The sequence below is a fragment of the Poecilia reticulata genome, linkage group LG9 (genome assembly GCF_000633615.1).
Source record: "Poecilia reticulata strain Guanapo linkage group LG9, Guppy_female_1.0+MT, whole genome shotgun sequence".
Lineage (NCBI taxonomy): Eukaryota > Metazoa > Chordata > Actinopteri > Cyprinodontiformes > Poeciliidae > Poecilia > Poecilia reticulata.
The window spans coordinates 10,740,300-10,757,984 of NC_024339.1; the positions used below are offsets into that span (position 1 = coordinate 10,740,300).

At 39.7% G+C, this 17,685-nt stretch overlaps 3 protein-coding genes across 5 annotated transcripts in view; 2 read left to right on the plus strand and 1 right to left on the minus strand.

Annotated features, from left to right (window-relative positions):
* kremen1 (kringle containing transmembrane protein 1) overlaps positions 1–4,358 on the plus strand; it is a 75,822-nt gene extending 71,464 nt beyond the window's left edge. For both annotated transcript variants that reach the window (XM_008417853.2, XM_008417855.2), the window contains exons 8-9: positions 321–405; positions 1,880–4,358. In XM_008417853.2, the coding sequence (XP_008416075.1) occupies positions 321–405; positions 1,880–2,039 (245 nt within the window). In that variant the 3' untranslated portion in view covers positions 2,040–4,358. The remainder of the gene's footprint in view (positions 1–320; positions 406–1,879) is intronic.
* A 3,222-nt stretch (positions 4,359–7,580) lies between these two features.
* coq5 (coenzyme Q5, methyltransferase) lies at positions 7,581–12,064 on the plus strand. Its single transcript, XM_008417856.1, has 7 exons — positions 7,581–7,822; positions 8,804–8,953; positions 9,034–9,252; positions 9,393–9,499; positions 10,517–10,605; positions 10,736–10,847; positions 11,916–12,064. The coding sequence occupies exons 1-7, from the start codon at positions 7,621–7,623 to the stop codon at positions 12,015–12,017; spliced, it is 981 nt and encodes a 326-aa protein (XP_008416078.1). The 5' UTR covers positions 7,581–7,620; the 3' UTR covers positions 12,018–12,064.
* An 861-nt stretch (positions 12,065–12,925) lies between these two features.
* Positions 12,926–17,685, minus strand: part of znrf3 (zinc and ring finger 3) — a 79,335-nt gene continuing 74,575 nt past the window's right edge. For both annotated transcript variants that reach the window (XM_017306852.1, XM_008417857.2), the window contains exons 7-8: positions 17,005–17,107; positions 12,926–16,608 (exon numbers count right to left, since the gene is read on the minus strand). In XM_017306852.1, the coding sequence (XP_017162341.1) occupies positions 14,876–16,608; positions 17,005–17,107 (1,836 nt within the window). In that variant the 3' untranslated portion in view covers positions 12,926–14,875. The remainder of the gene's footprint in view (positions 16,609–17,004; positions 17,108–17,685) is intronic.

The window sequence follows — 17,685 nt, forward strand, 5'->3', positions numbered from 1 at the left end:
TCCCAACCAGACGTTTTGTCAAAGCAAAGCGCGGGCGTCCTGTGCTTTGCTGATTCCTGCAAACATTCCTCTCCCAGAGTCCCACATGCTTTGCCTCATCCAACTACCTTGTGTTTTCCTCAGCCAGAGGAGAACAGATGTGCGCTGATAATGTGTCACCATTTCTTGACAATTTGCTGGCTGAACACTGCAAGCAGGTGTGCCAGCAACGCTCAAATAGCTGTTCGCTTGCTAATCTTTCCAGCATGCTTGGGTTTGTTTTTGTTACTGTGGCAGGATGTTTGATGTCTTGTTACTGAGTGGCTCCCTTTTCTCTGCAGTGTGGACCATCTACGCTCTGGCTGCTCTGCTCATACTGACGGTGGTGGCGATGGTGGCCAAGCTGCTGCTCCACGTCACGGTCAAGTAAGTATGACGATATTAGAACCGAGAGCCACCAAGCGGCAAATGTTAAACCCTTCATCTGTGATATTTCACTGCATTCCTGACGTGACATTTGCAGATTTCAAACCTCAGAGTGTAAAAAGTTATATTTATGTGAAAAGTAGTTCCCAAAAGGTGAAGCATTCTGTGGAATCAAGCCTCATAAGTGGTTTCTTTTTTACCATGATGCCTTTCTACATATTAAAATCGTACTAAGGGAAAACTGATGAAACACTCTTTAGGAGCACTTTAGGCGTACAGCAGTTCAGACGGAACTTTACTGAGCAGGAAATGTAACTATCTTAGATAAATTACCAACTGCAAGAGCTAAAAATCTGCTGCTAAATAAACATGTAAATTGTACAGAGAAGAACAGGGTATTTATGTAATATGAAATATTAGCAATACGTCACCTGCTTTCACAAACAAAAAGAGCAAAATGAGTAGCTAGCATCAATGTCCGTCCCGGATCAGATCAGACCATCGTAAGTCCATGTTCAGTGTAAACACTTAAATCCGTCACCTTGAGCCAATTTAAAAAGTCATCTGACTCACTGTATCATCTTATGCTTCCTAAATCATGAAATGTGACTACTTGTATGCCTCTATTTTAATAATATGTTTGTTTGTCAATTTTTTTTGTTGCTGATTTTATTTTATTGACAAAAATGTGTAACCTACGATAGGTAGCAAAAACCAGTAGTTCTAATGCAAGCACTAAATAAAATGTGTAAAGAGTTTGCGGGTCACAAGTTTTGTATTGCTAACAGCAACTCAGGTCAATGTGGACTTTCTCTGTGAGTGATTTCTGTGCTGCAAACAATGTGAGCAGAATAAAACTGAAGACCTGACTAACAATTTTGATGTGTGATTCACAGATTCCTCATTGAATGGCTTTAGGAATATGGGCAGCATTTAATCGTCTCCAGCTCAAAATGTTCTGTTTTTATTGGTCAAATCTGAACTGCATAAAGAACAGAGGTTCTTTGAAATTCAGTTTTATTACAGAGGATTAAAATAAATAAATGATTGAAACTGCCTCAATTATTTTGCAATCTGAAACATCTAAATTGGACAAAAACAAACAAGCAAACAAAACTAAATAAATTTGTAAGGTGATAAATACTTTTCCACACCAGGATCATTATATTTTTTTCTATTATTATTTCAATGAATTCCTTACTTTACACCATTTTAACTGTTAGTATTGTAGATTTTTAATATAAAATTACCAAAGGTGGACAATTAAAGATCCAGTCTGAAGTATGTAGTGCCATCTAGTGGCTTAAATTGTGAACTCCAGTTGACCAGCAGGCAGCTGCAAATATTGAAGAAAGATTAAACAAACTGTAAAGAACACATTAATAACAAGTACCAGAGTGTTTGTCTGTACTTGCTCTAAGTTTAGCTTTCTTTTTTGCTTTTTGTTTCATCTGCCGCTTATTTTCTCCTCCAGGACGCCGAACATCCCGACAGTCAGTGGCTCAGACAGCTGCAGCCAGAGCACGGTGTCCTCCGAGCCGTGGATCATCCTGTACCGGCCCTCCACCATCTCCCTCTTCAAGAAGAAGCTAAAGAACCACCATGGGGACCTCAGCCCTCTAGTGGGCCACTAATGCTGCTGCTGATGCTGCTCTCCACCTTTATCGCCGTCCACAAATACTCTGCTCAAGGGCCGTCGGATGACATGGCCCTGAGACAGTGAAATCCAACAAGGCGCTTCACTAATAAGCAAACGAATGAGTGACTAAAGGCAACTGACTCAGTGACTGCCGCTTAAATGGCCTTTTGGCCAAAACAACAAAAAAGACAAGGCACTCCCATTCCTCTTAGCACCAAAGAAGGAGGGTCACAGCAACAGAGAGGAGAGCTAAGAGACTGGATGGAAGAAGATCTAGACGCTCTCAACACGTAGGGGGCCGTTTTCATCCATCGCAGCCGTCCTCAGCAATCAGCATACCTCTAAAATCCCTCCAGGCTGCAGCTTCATCAGTGAAAACTCACACCTAAACACCTGCAGTCAAAGCTTAACAGTTTCACATAAACTCCTAACTGCCTCATACAGAAGAACATTTGCTGTCAAAACCAGAGACGTTTTCCCTCCAAAGACTTGTATATGTTTGTCTTTTCTATTCTGTTTGCAAACGCTAATCTTGAGCTTCTTTCTTTTTCTCCTTGATGTGTTTGTCATGATAACCTGGGAGAGGAAATCAACAGTACACTGAGATATCGTAGCACTTTAGGTGCTGATCAGAGTGAAGGAGAGCTCCCTCACCCACCTTTTGCTCCAACGTTTGGGTGGAGAGAAGAAGTCACAGGAAGGTTTGGGATTTGTTTTCTTCCTGACAAGCTGCCAGTTTGGGAGTCTTGGGAAGATCTGGGGGCTTGTTTTTCCCGCTTACGCTGTGGGTGGGAGTCTTTCCGGTTTCATGGTGTTCAAGTGCCTTAAGGATCTCCTCTTCCCCTGCATCGGATTCCACACATCTGTTTCTGTCTTTATGTCGACCGGGAACCCTCACAGTCTTCAGAACCGGTGCAGATATGAGGAGTGAGATTCCCAAGACAGGATTTCTATCTTTGGAAAAATGCCAGATTTTGTGTGCGAGGGGAAGCAAATCCGCCGCCATCAGGAAAGCAACTCTTCATAAAAACATATATTTTGTTTAATTTGTGTGCTCTTACTTGTAGTCTTGGACATTTACTGAACATATTGTTCGCATTAACTCTCAGTCTTTTGATTGCAGGAGAAAGGGGGTGAATATTGTTGTATATCCTATAATTCATTGTGGAAACAGAGATATTTATGACCACTCTTTGATTTTATTGTCTCAGCAAACCATTCGAGAGACCCATCTGCTTTTATTTTAAACGTTCTCATTTGGCGAGCTCTAAAGTGGAACGCGTAGGCAGCCTTAGAGTGTCTTGAGAACCAACAGACTCTCGAGTTTTTGGACTTGTCACGCAGATTTCAGGCCCGAAAGGTTGAACGCAAACGATACACTCAGAAAGTGCTCAGCAGTGCCACCGACAAGCCGACGTTAAGTTTGCAGCTGTGACATATTAACCACTTCAGAAAGGTCAGAATCTACCATTGTGCCATCAGCAGTTGGTTTTTCTTGCGTGGGGTTATGACGCCTGAGGTGGTTTCTTCACTCAATGCACTTGGTTTCGCTCGTACTTACAAAACAAAACGGTACTTATCCTTGGTTGCATTTAGATTATGTTGAAAATGAATCAAAATGACCTGATCAACAACCTGAGCACTTGAAGCAGTGAACAGATTCATGCAGGATCTGAATCAATTAAAAAAGAATAATGCATCGCTGTCTCCCAATTAGAAGTTTGTAAAAAAAAATAAAATAAAAAAGTGACTCAATGCTGTCTTGTGCTCATCTGCTCAGCTGCAGTGATTGCAGGATGTGAGCAGACGCCCCTGGGTCTGCGATGTTCAGAGCTGACCATGCGTGGAGAGGAGTGGGACGGGGAAATTAATGCGCTTTCAAGTCAAACACAAGCTAATCAAATGTGACAGTCGGTATCTAACAAGGGTACATTTGTTTGGCTAGCCTGGTGAATTATGCAAACTCCCGTCTTCTGTCCCGTCCTCCAGTCGGTCGGAAGATTCCACGCTACGTCTCTTTCGGAGTACTCAGAAATGTCCACATCTCCCCCCCTTCAGATTGTTGCAAATGTCCTGAAGTGCTCGATGACATGAAAGCAATAGCATAGACCCTGTGGGAAACTGTCACCAGGGGCCAAAATGTTTTCATCAAATTGTAAATAGCGAAATATAGTGAAATGTTAATTTATACAGTAAATTATTGTTATTTTGTATGTGAATGGGATATAATCTATCTTTTGTATAAGTGAAGTATCTTTGTAGTTTTATTTAATGTGTCCTGGTTGTAAATAAACACTGTATGCATGTTTCTTAAGGCTGACTTGTGTTTGTTTCTTTTTCTCTTTCTGCTCCATCATGATGATCAAACAGGCCTCATATCATCACCAGATTCAGCGTCAGTCACCGAGAAGCATATGGGCCACAAATATCAGATCAAGCAAATCCCATTCCCTCGCAATCCATTAAAGCCTGTTGTGCAAAAAAAAAAAAGGCAAAACTGAACATCTTTTTTCCTTTAATGGATCAGGGCTTCATTGCTTGCAAGTTTGGGCATCTGCTCCACCTTCTTTTTTTTAATACTTTTTCATGAAGCTAGATACTTATCAGATATGTGCAATGATCACACACACACCCATCACACATGGAGGATTTGGAGAAGCATGTGTGACCTGTTGGTTTCCCTCTGGGTTGAGGTGAAGCATGTGTGTTTTGGAGGGAACAGCAGGAGTCCAGCTTTATAATTTGAGCACCAAAAAAGGAAAACTGAGGAGGATGTGGGATAAGCTGGCATTCTGGAGAAGATTTCTTAATTCATAAAAGGTGTTCCTGCATGCACACACACAAAAAAAGGTTTGCTAACTTTTCACTAGAGGGTTGAGTTTGTTTTTGAAGAACAGAGTGATCCAGATCAGCTTTATTTAGATAGCAATAACTTCAGATCTGATCAGAAAACTGTTAAAAAACAGATTTTTAATCACAGTGTTGATTTTCTTGGCTAGATAAAAAAATGACTGTAAATACTACAGTAAAACGTTACAGTAAAGTGTAAAACAATTACAAAAAACACATAGAAAACATTTAAGGGAGTAATTCAAACTCTACATATATCAGAGTTTGAATCATATGGCACTTCGTAAAATGTAATGTGTTCTGTTTTTCTCAATGTTGACTGTGTGGTGTCTTCTATGACTTTTGTATTTTTGTGTTTTCATGATGCTTTGAATTGCCTTTTCGTTAATATGTGTTATACAAATAAACTTGACTGATTGATTAGAGCCAAAGGAAAAAAAAAATCATAATAAATCTACGGACAGCAATATTAAAAACTAATTTTTCAAATTATTCAAACTTGCCAGGAAATTTAGTTATCAATGTTTTTTTGTTTTGCTTGGGAAACAACCAAGACCTGACACAGGTACCAGGCTTCCAGCTGGACATGGACTCGTATGTATCTTGCTATGTCACACAGTGATGAGGATGAAATGGAGGTAAAACATCTCCTAAGTTCACACATGGAAAACTGCATCTAAAAGGCCCATCTTTGAGCCAACAGGTCTCCGTAGCAACCATTAGATGGTTCTCCTGCATGCCAATCAGGAGAAAGTACTCGTTGGCATGATGAGAGTAACAATGTGGAGTTTATATCAAAAAGTTGATTTATTTCAGCAGCTAAATTCAAGTGACACACAGTTAACAGCTCAGGCACATTTAAGATGAGAAATGTACCTTAGATAAACAACAACAAAAAGCATTTTCAATACGGAGAGGCAGACTTAATTAAAGTGTCTTTAGTACAGCCTGATCTGATGTACCTGTTGTGTGATTTAATCAGATGAGACTTTTCTGTTCAGTTAGTTTCCAAACTGTGAGATGAGTCAGAAAATGTGGTTATAAGGTTGCTGTTGTTTTTAAGTTTCCAGTAATAGCCATAGAAGTTGATAATATATTTCTCTCCATTTTATGTCTTGAAACACCAAAGGAACTTGGTCACAATGAAATATTTTACAACACTGTCAGAACTGCTAAAAGGGGATTTATACTGGCAATAATCACAACATTCTGTATTCCCAGCAGGGGGGAATTCTTGTTTTTCCGATTGGGTACTTGTGAAATCCAACGTCCAGGTACAATCACACCAAAAGAATGAGTCAGTTTCTGGTAAAACAAACCATCATGTGCAAAACATGTGCAAAAGGACCTCATCGCCACTATAGTATAGTGGAGGATCTGTGATGCTGTGGGGCTGTTTCTCTGTTGAATAATACTCACATTAGCTGAAAAAAATATTATCTGATCCAAAAGATGTATCTCAACCATCTCAGTTCACAGACCTACATCTTATAAGAAACTTGGATGGTGCCTCACATTCCTAAGCATCTGCAGAAATGGCCATCTGTTGGAAAACAAAATCCTCTTACTCCCTCTAATGGTGGGAGAATATAAGAGCTACCTTTGTAACTCAGCTCTACAATAAAACAGTTGTTTCCATTCGTTTCTAAAGCAGCCAGAGCCTATCCCGGCTGCAGCCTTTGATTTAGAAGTTTTAAGCGGAGCTTTCTCATCACTTCTCTGTGTCTCCTGTAAAAAGCCAGAGCCTGCAGCTCCCCTGTGGTCAGCCTTCCCAGAGCCGGGGAAAAGACTCCGCTGTAAGCGGATCGCTCTGAATCCAAGACGACAAGTAATTTAGGGAACAATGAGACAAAAGGAGGCAGTGTCTGGTTACTGCAGGGATAGGAAAGTGAGAAGAAAGGGGGACAAAAGCTGCCCCTTTTTGCACTCAGAGAACTGGAGTCAGGCAGATTTGCAGAAGTTCCTTTTCTCTGAGATATTAGTCAAATATGTTTGGGGGAAAAAGTTCACAAGTTTTGGATCAACTTGACCATTTTGATCTGCTTTTCTTTTTATAGAGCTTTTTAGGAAAATGTTATACGTGCTTACTGAAGCTTCTAAAAGGTGCGACCGTCTAATAATAAAACATTTGGAAATAAAATCCTAATATTTGTGCTTATGTTAATGCACTGCCTTCTGATGTTTGCTTTGTGGCACTTCATTACCAGAAAATGCGCTCATCTCTTAGCAACAGATTAACAACAAATATTGTTGTTGTTTTTTTTGGTGGTAAATATAAAACAGGTTTTCGACATATAAGGGAAAATCTGGTTTGTACTTTGTGGTAATTTGTTACCAGAAAAAAAATCTCATCTCTTAATACCAAATTAATTATTGTTTATAAAACATAAGCTCTTTTGAAATACTGATTATCTGCTTAAACACAGGAAATTTACAGTTGATAAATTTTGCAAAAGTAAAAATGTTAATTGATGTTAACTGATTAACATAGGCTCCCCTATGCATTGAAATGCTCTCCAATGCATTGCTATGGTAGGCCTCAATTAATTTTATCTCGATTGACTCAAGGTTTTAATGAAACGACTGCAACGTTAAACCAAACACCTGATTAGAATTTAACATTTCATTGCAGTTCTACAGATGGCCATTAGAGAGCAGCAGCAATTCATCTTCACCTGCAGCCTGTTAATCAGAGGAAGAAGAGGTAGGTTGCGCAACTTGGCAATATGGCGGCGTCCGTGAGGCTCTTGGTCCGTCGCCTGGTTCGCCTTTCCCACAAAAGCGTTACCTCTTCAGCTGCCACTGTTTCATGCCGCCCAGGCTGTTGTTTGGGCCCGTCTTCCTCTCGCTGCTTTAGCGACGCAGCAGAGGACAGAAGCACACACTTCGGGTTTGAAACGGTGCCCGAGGCAGAGAAGGCGAAGAGAGGTAAGTCAGTGAAGACAGGACGACCGTTCACAGAAGTCCGTTAGAAATTCTGTTGTTTATAGCCTTTCACCCTTATTTCTTCTCTCGTGGTAAACCTTTAGAAAGAGTTCGGTGGTGTTTTTTGAATCTTGAGGATTTGTTTGAAAATTCGGCTTATAATTTAGCATTATGATTATACTTTAATTATCTTAACAATTTTAAACTCGACAGCTCCCTGGTGCTCAGTCCAGTACCTGAACTAATGCAGGATTAACGCACACAGGGACGGAATATCATATAAACTGCAAATATGTAATCTACCATCATATTTACTAAATACAAGATAACCAAGTTACAATTGATTATATTTACAAAGTACCTGCTATTAAAATCTTTGGCAAATTATTCCAGTTCTCAATTGACCTGACTAGTTATGCTTAATGAAAAGTACCTAAGCAAACAAAACACAGAGTATTTTGATCATATTCATATGCAGGAGGCAAGACATTTATAGAATAACCGTCACAACACAAAGGTCAGATGACCTACCAACTTTATTTATAAAGTACTTTAAAATGATAAGATCTGAAACAAAATGTAGCATGTATAACTGCGTACTCCCCAAAAAACAAATATAAGTATATTTGTTCTTATATTATAAACATGTTCAAAAGATTTGAATATGTTTAATGAGCTTTCAATAAAAAATGTTTGAACATTTCTGTGGTTTTAAAATGGCAACTTAAATTTAAGTTCTTGATTAAACCTCATTCCTATGGGAGAAAAAAAGAAATATAACATAATGCAAAAGGCAGCTTATTAGTTCTTACATTTAGATGTTATTTGTTTCCAACTTCTTCTTTAGCCTTGGTTCTGACACTTGGCTCATTATGATTAGCTAGCATGGTAATATGGCAAAACTCTCCATAATCTGTATTTTTTTTTATTTAGTTGCCGAAGCTTTGACTTTTAACAGTTTGTCCTTTTTGTTTTTAATTTCAGTCTACAAGGTGTTTGAGAATGTGGCACAGAAATATGACGTCATGAATGATGCCATGAGCCTTGGCGTTCATCGGCTGTGGAAGGACATGCTTCTGCACGTCATGCACCCGCAGCCTGGCGCTCGGCTCCTCGATGTGGCCGGTGGAACAGGTAGACACAAGTTTGCTGATCATCCAGCTGAATCCTCCGCTGGCATCAGATTTGCACCTTGTGCCTTTTTCCACCTCCAGGCGACATTTCTTTTCGTTTCCTGGACTACGTTTCGTATCAGCAAGAGAGACGGAAGCGGCGAGCAGCGGGTTCCAGCCAGACCCCGTCATGGCAGGACATTTCTGACAAGTATCCCACTGATGACAGGCCCCAGGAGTCCAGGGCCGTCGTTTGTGACATCAACAAGGAGATGCTGAAAATGGGCAAACAGAGAGCAGACAGCATGGGCATCACATCTGGTAGGCTTCAGACCAGTGCAGGTGTTGAGTTGGTGTGATTTCTGTTAAAGCAGATCAGAATTTTAATAAAAGGTAGGAGTGTAAAAGACTCACTTCAGCTGATGAAAAGCTGCAGTTTGTTGGTTACCTCTGTGTACCAGGGCTGTCATGGGTGGTGGGAGATGCAGAGGAGCTGCCCTTTGATGATGACCAGTTTGATATTTACACCATCGCCTTTGGCATTCGAAACGTCACCCATATCGATCAGGTAACCGGGAAAATTATGAAAACCTGGAGAAATTGCACTCAATAACTCTACTTTAAACACATAAGAGTACAGTCTTTGAGTTAAAAACAGGATTTTAGATTCATTTTACCCCTTTTTCATGGCAAGTGAAAATTGAAAGATTGAAATTGACATTTTTTTAGGGAAAAGGTTATCAGATGTTACATGCTGTGTTTTACAGCTGGTACTTAATATCTTTGTCATATTACATTTTGATTTGCTATGAAATAAAGCAGCTTCTAGTTTGTCATATCTCTACCTTTTTTGCAGGAACTATTTCTCAATTTCCTATTAGCATCTCTAAACAATATAAGAGACAATTTGGAGACAGTCACTCTTTTGTCATATAGTGACACAAGCTGTCAGTGAGTAACATAACTGAATATGAAAAAATGATGGCTGTGGCTTCCTAAGTTTAAGTTAATTTTTTTCACAGAATTTTTTTATGATCATGAAAACTAAAAAATCTTTTCAGTTGTGTGGATGCTGGGAAAGTGCTTTGTTGTTGATAAAGCCTTACATCTTGTGAACTATCCACAGCTGAAGCATTAACTGAAAACTAATCTTATGTGGAAAACTTATATGCACATTCTTAGAAAAGCTGAATTTGCTTTTAGCATTTTCTATGTTTGACGTGTGGGAAAAATCTAAATGCATAGTAAAATGTTTACAGATTATATTCCTCAATCCACTATAAAATTTTTGTTTTTATAAGATATTGACGGTAACTAACCAAATAAAAACGTTTGGTTTTATCCATCTTATTTATGGAATTATTTTTTGGAGTTCCTGACAAAGAAGACTTATATTAATGCACATTCATTCAAGAAAGAGACAATTTCACTTTGAGATCAGGATTTTCCAGTTAGATCTGTGGTTCTCAAACTAGGTCTTGTTAAGATACTAAACAAAATACTGACAGATTTTATACAAAGCTAACAAATATTATTTATATAATGACGAATAACTTGTTAATAATTTATTTATTATTGTTTGTAGACCCTTCAAGAGGCTCTGCGTGTCCTGAAGCCTGGTGGAAGATTCATGTGCTTAGAGTTCAGCAAAGTGACCAATCCTGTTCTTGCAAAGTAAGTAGCATTGCTAAATGTAACTCTGTGTTTGATTGGATGGGGCTGGATGTTTGAAACATTTGAGAGATTTAGAGCTTAATTTCTTTTGAGCTGAAATAATAAAGTTTTTCTTCTTTTCACTTTCCAGACTTTACGATGCGTACAGCTTCCAGGTCATCCCAGTTTTAGGAGAGGTGATCGCTGGAGACTGGAAGTCATATCAGTATTTGGTGGAGAGCATTCGCAAGTTCCCTGATCAGGTTAAAAAAAAAGTCAATTTCTCTTTGATTTGTATTCTCAGTATGTTTATCTTGTGGTATTTATCAACAATTTTAAAAAGGTTATCCCATATTTTATTAGTATTTGCTGCTCATGCTTATTTTGTGAACCTGTAGTGTTGTGACCGATGAGTAGACTAAAACTATGACATTAAGAAAGGTAATATTTTTATCTTAGGAGGATATTTGGCCATTCACCTCAAGTTTGCATAATATTAATAATTAATTGACAAAATATTAAATGAGTGAAGCAAACTTAGATTATTTTGGCAAAATTATTGTTGTATTTTAAATGTTTTTTTTTTAGCTTTATGGTACGTTTTCCACTCTTAATAAAACTAAGGGAACAGATCACATGTACTGGATAATATATGCAGTATGAAAGCATAAGTTTACATACACCAAACTATTTCCTCACTGTCTAAAGTTAAATCAGACCAAGCTTTTCTTGTTTTAGGTCAGTTGGAATTACCAAAATTATTTCTATTTGCTAAATACCACAATAATGACAGAAAAAAAAAGCCAGATTTATTGATTAATGTATTAAAAATCAGAAGTTTACATACAGACTAGTTCAATGAGGTAAAAACCAAATGATGATGTAATTGTTTTGGAAACTTTGGAGTTCATTAAGGCAACTTTTGGTTTGAAATATAATTCAATTTCTGTGTTGTGGCAACTCTGAAGTGAACAAACCTCCAGGTTTACTGTCATTTATTGAAATATAGTCTTTGACACATTGATTGTAGTTCATTTTAATTGAGCAGGAAATGTTTCTGTTGTCTTGTCCTGAATGCTGGAAACACCATCATGGCCACATGCCCACTAGTACATTTTATAGTCAGAATTTGTTCTCTGAAAGAAAAAAATACGTTTGCAAATTAAGAAGAAACATCAAGCTGGAAATGTTTACTTGTATAAAATCAGAAACACTTGCTTCAAAGACTGCTGCTGAAGGAGTTCCACAGTTAAGATCAACTACAGTTCAACTCGGAAAACTTTACAGCATGTCACTTTGTGGATTCTCCTTTTAATCCTTCTCTTCTGCAGGAGGAGTTCAAAGGAATGATTGAAGATGCAGGTTTCTTCTGTGTGCGGTACTTCAACTTCACAGGTGGAGTGGTGGCTCTTCACTCGGGTTTCAAGCTGTGAGCTGCACTCTAAATGCTTCCCATAGGAAGACCAAAAAAAAAAAAAAACTGTCAAAGCTGATGTGTCACGGACTGATTTCAGACACGAAGCCTCAGAGGCTCTCAGCAGATTCTGCTGCATAATGACAGAAAGGCAGAGGTCAGTGGTCGTTATTTATTGAATTGTGGAAAGCATTTTTTGTGTTTGCACTTATAGTTGTTCAGATAACTCCACACTAAAGTTTGTTTTCACTGCCTCTGCTGTACAAAAATATTTTTGTAGCAGTCTCATTTGAATAAATAAAATCTTAAATAACTCATTTCAGTATTTGAATTTTTCATTTATATATAAATGTGCTTATTTTGCTCAAATTTAGATGGAATTTGAGATTCTCACTTTCATAACTGAGTAAAAATATCATAATTGGAGTTTATTAAATCTACAGAGTTGTTACACATGAGGTGATGTGTTTTAAGTAATGTGAAAAATTAAGACTCAGCTTCATAGAATTGGAAAAATGCATTTGACCAATAAAAATTTCAGTAGCAAAAGGTTTTGCCTGAACAATAATAGGAAAAACTTTGACATCTTGCAAAATGGGGATAAACTACATAAACTGACTGCTATCTGATCTCAGTCATTTTAAAGAATAGTTGAGTGGAAGGAAAAAGTATTAAAAGATTTCAATTTCAAGATTCACCACACAGATGTGGTCAGTCAGCAGATCCGGAGCATACAGCTTTGAGGTTGTCACTATTTGTGCTATACATCCAGCAGAAACCTTCTCTGGTATTTTTCATTAAAATACCTTTTCTGATATATTAATGAAAGTACAACAGAAGAACTTTGCACCTTGTTGCCGTTAACAGGCTCTGGCCAACTCTAAACTGTAGCAATCTGAATAAAAAACAGAATAAACACACAGTTGCTTGAATTAAACTGTATATTTTACAGATCTTTGTACACTTTAACAAAACTGTATAGTACTAAAGTTTTAAAATCAGTTTTTTTGGTCAGAGAAGATTTAATCGTCTTGTGTGCAATTACCATGTATATACAAAGTCTCATGTTAGTGATTTTCTCTCAAAAAGAAAACAAAAAGCAACCAAATAACTCAAACGCTCATACACTGAACATAAGACATGGCTTAAAGATAAATATATTAGCAAATAAATATTCAGAGAACATAGTTCCATTTATGAAATGTGTTTGCTATACAGGTACAGAATATACACAGATCGATTTCTAGCCTCTTTTTGTCTTTTTAAACATTTGTAATCGTATGACAGAAAATAATTATTCTTAGAAAATTAAAAAATATTAATTTTTTACACATTTTTTTTATCTTAAGTGCTAGAAACAACAGAAAAAATTAAATAGTGACTCAAGTACCCGAAAATGTTATATTTGCCGTAGGTACATATCTCTATTGCAAAGGCAAAGATTAGATTCTCACTTGATTACAGCACTGGGTTAACTTTTATAAATAGGGTTATTTCAGGTTTTCCTCTGTGTAGAGAACGTGTATATTTCATAGAAACAGTATAAAAACAAAACAGTCTGCAGTACAAACGGAAAGGCATGAATGACAAGCATTGATATTGCATGAATGTATTATGCACGGCACGTTATGATTCAAACTGATACGCTGTGGTATGTAGAACTGCATCATATAACAAAAAGTCACAGTACAATAAGGAACCCTTATGAGATACAACTTTAGCTACTTTCCTTTGGCCTTAAGATACAAACTAGGATCTTTTACTGGTATAAGAGCACGCCTCACAGAGGAAACTGCTTATTTGACAGCAAAAATACATTTCTTTCGGGTTTCCAAAACACCCGACGCAAATTGAGTCTGAATTTTGACCTTACGCAGTGTTTAATATTGCTGTTAATATCTCACTAGAATAAGGCTCTAATGTTGCTCATGTCGTACAAATAGGCCTCAATGGAAAGAAATGAAATGCATAAACAAATTCTTTATAGTGACTATAATATAAACCAGTGTCAGCCTTGCATTCACATTTCTTTGCTCTTCTGTATTTCATCATGTGGGCCCACAACTACAGACCCATTTTTCTGCTCTTCAAATAAACAAAAAAAAAAAAACAATCATGTCTTTCTGTTTTGGTATAGCTATGTCCATATAATTATTTAGCTTTATAGGCTGTCATTATTCATCTGCACAAATACAAGAAATATACAAATGCAGATATGCTTCCATAAATAGTAGACAGTGGACCCCTGGTATTTGCAGGAGCTGAGATAAATGTATACTTGGGACCCCCTCTAAAAATGCTCAACTGCTGATTTTAATAGTTCAGACACCAAATGTACCATAATATGCAACAATACACTCAGTGGAAATAGTCCTGGCACTCCAGCAGACACTAAAATCCACATTCTTCCTTATCTCTGCTCTTGGGATTACAGCTAGTCAGCACTAAGGGAAGTGAAGGTATTTCATCTTTCCAATCTGTTTGAATATTTTTTGATTTGGTTTAAAAAAAAAAGCAACCTCTGAATAAGCAGGGGTCCACTGTGCTCTTGTTCCTTCAGCTTGCACGTACAAAATTGTTTAAATATTGATTTTATCTAAAATTAGGGCCTTTCTTGGTGGCGTACAACCTTTGAGTTGATGCCAATGAGCCTAATCAGCTTTGAGACATTAGGGGCCACAGGAACGAACATGATGCATTTCTTATCTTAGGGTGCGGGGGGGGGGAAGATACCATTTCAGTAGAAATCCACACAATCTTAGATGATAACATTCAGCGCTCAGAGAGCAATTTTAGAGCAAGGCAACTAAAGGTTTTAAACGACTTGCTGACAGCGTACCACTATCCGACTTTTGACTCTTCTTTCCGGACTCGTGCTCATATTCCCAGATCTCCCTCATTTGTTGAAGTACTAGATCCCTGTACGGTCAGGCTTGCAGAGAGCTGAGGGTGGAATAAAGCCCTCGTCTCCTCTACCTGGCCCAGCTGTCCTGAGGGGAAGTACCTCTCCTTATGCTCATGGTGCTCCCCTGTCTGCAGCTCTGCCTCCATTGTTATGCTCACAGGTAAAAAGCTGCTCTGGGTCTCTGCCCCCAAACCCATTTCACAGTCTGTGTCCTCGGGAATTATGGGTATCCTGTGGTTGAGTTCGCAGCAGCCCTGTCCTGAGCAGGCATCCGAGTCCGAGTGTGCGTACTGCACGTTAACGGCGTAGTCCTCCGTGTAATGTCCCGCTTCGGCCCTGTGCACCTTCATCTCTTTGTAGAAGCAGCAGGGCAGCCCTTCATAGCTCACCTGCTCAGAAGGAGGATACAAGTGCTCGGGTGTGAAGTAGTTCTTAGGGGAGGAACTCTGAAAGTCTACACCCCGTTGACAGTGTCCCGAGGCTACAGGCCCTGCTTGGTCCAAGTCCTGCCCTTTGCTTTCTGCATTGGGAGGAATCACCTCAAAACAGCAGCTACAGGCTGCAGCCCCAAGTTCCCCCGACGACTCCTGAGCCCGCGTCCCCCTGTCAGCTGCAGCGGCCTCTGGGGCCCCGGCTGAGGTAGTGCTCGTGTTAATGTTCTCCCTGGGTTCCAGTGACGAACGACTGCTGTAGTTGGGCTCCAAACTGCAGTTGGAGTGATGGTCCCCCAAGTTGTATCCCGATGCGCCAGCCGGAAGCTGGAGGCAGTCATGTCCCAGTGGAGCAGGGATTGGTGAGTCCTCAGCGGGGGCAGTGGTGCAACCCGAAGCACCCGGTTCCCCCATGGAGCCCCGACAGGGACTCTTGCTCCTGTAGACATAAGGGTCGTAGTCGCTGCTCAGCGAGCTGCGGAAAGTGGAGCAGCTTCCATAAACCCCCTGGTTGCTGACCTCGGTACAGTCCAACATGGAGTCGCTAGAGGAGCAGTGGCACTGGCCTGAGCTGCTGCTGCTGCTGTCGCTGCCCGGACAGTCGGCGAGGTAACCGCTGCACACAGAGCGGTGGCCATGGTAACAGCTCAGGCCAGAAGTGCTGCCACTGTCCCCTACCCGTGAAGAAGAAGGAGGCGCCATGTGTACCACTGTGGGGTACAGGAGTCCTTGCTGGAAGGCTCTGCTGTGGTGGCCCTTGTGGGCTCCTGCCCCTCCTCCCAGCTGCCCAGCCAAAGGCCCTTGCGCCCCCTCTGGCTGCTGAGGGAAAGACAAGCCCTGGAAGTAGTAGTGCTGATACATGGTTTCATACTGGGAAAAACAAGCTGCTCGGGAGAAGCTGCGACCGTGGAACTTGGGTCGTTTAAAAGCGGTGTGATGCTGCTGCGCGGAGTAGGCGGGGGGTCCGCGGTGCTCCAACCTGCAGTGGTGGGGGTTGAGTGAATGTTCCAGATGCAGGGCGGGGTGGTAACTCCGGAGGAAAGCCGACGTCGACTGGGGTGGGTACAGACCTTGAGGGTCCGAGTGCTGGTCCACCGTGAGAACGGTGATAGGGTTGCCATGGGGGTCCATGCTGGTTCTGGTCGGGTATGCAGTCACCTGGCCGGCGCGGTGCACCCTGCCAGGATAATGGACCGGCAGCACCACCCGCTGCCTGCCGTGGAGCGAGCTGCCAGGGTCCATGCATGCTGGTCCTGGGTTTCCCTTCTTTTGTTCTGCATCATAGAAAAACAGAAAATAAATGGTTAAACATTTAATTAAAATGAATGAAGGGTGGCCTTGGACAGGTTCAAACAGGTTTATGGGTTATATATAATAAAAAAAAAACATGCTCATTACACTTATCACAAAATCAAATACTTAGATAATGATTTTTGTCTGCTCAAGTCTGCCTATTTTAAGCTTTCAGAATGAGTTGTTGTAGGACCTCCTGTCACTTTCAATCCAAATAAGCTACCAATTTGTGACGTTACATTCCGCTAATTTTCTAGACACCAAAATAACAACAAAAAAATATACGTATTGCCAGAAAACGCCTGGGCAGCTTTTTTAAGAGCTTGGGCTGTTTTTAGAAGAAGTAGAAGAAAGTCGGAAATTGCGTTCAAACATACCAATAATGTTGTGTCTGCAGTGGGGACAGGTGTGATGCTGAAGCAGCCAGGGGTCAACGCATTTCTTATGAAACCTGTGAGCACAAGGGATCACCCGCAGCTCCTGTAGAGGAAAAGAGGAGGAATGAATCAATTCAGTTTATTTAGGTAACACCAATTCATAAAAAATGTCACCTCAAAGTACTTTCCAAAAGAGAGGGGTTTTAATTCGTTATATCCAGAAGTATATGATCAATTAAATGAACTACAATGCATGTTGTATAGCAATATTTTAATTTAGTCCTAACCATAACATAAACCAATCAATCTCAGATTAGGTTAGCCGAGTCCTTTGCAGCAATCTGAGCAGTCATTAATAAAATCGGCCATTAATATTATATTGTAAAGGCCAGCTTCATAAATGCACATTAAAAAAATCTACTGGATCATATAAGTAATGTATTTGGTGTAAATATCTGTTAGATATTCATTTGGATGTGGAAATACGTTATGTTGCCTCTGTCCACAGGGTGGCAGTAGAGCCACACAATTCCCAATTGTGGGTTTAATACAGTCAATAACTGAAGAATAAGATTCAACACATGCCTCAAACTAAACTCGGTTATTTCTTCTGAAGAAAACAAGAAGTTCACACTTGAGTATTAGTATAAATATAATTGGATTTAGTTGCCATATTGGCTA

Coding starts and splice junctions, on each gene's coding strand:
- coq5 (XM_008417856.1), top strand. CDS start 7,621: ATGGCGGCGTCCGTGAGGCTCTTGGTCCGTCGCCTGGTTCGCCTTTCC. Junction 7,823..8,803: donor GGCAGAGAAGGCGAAGAGAG/GTAAGTCAGTGA, acceptor TTTTAATTTCAG/TCTACAAGGTGTTTGAGAAT. Junction 8,954..9,033: donor CGATGTGGCCGGTGGAACAG/GTAGACACAAGT, acceptor TTCCACCTCCAG/GCGACATTTCTTTTCGTTTC.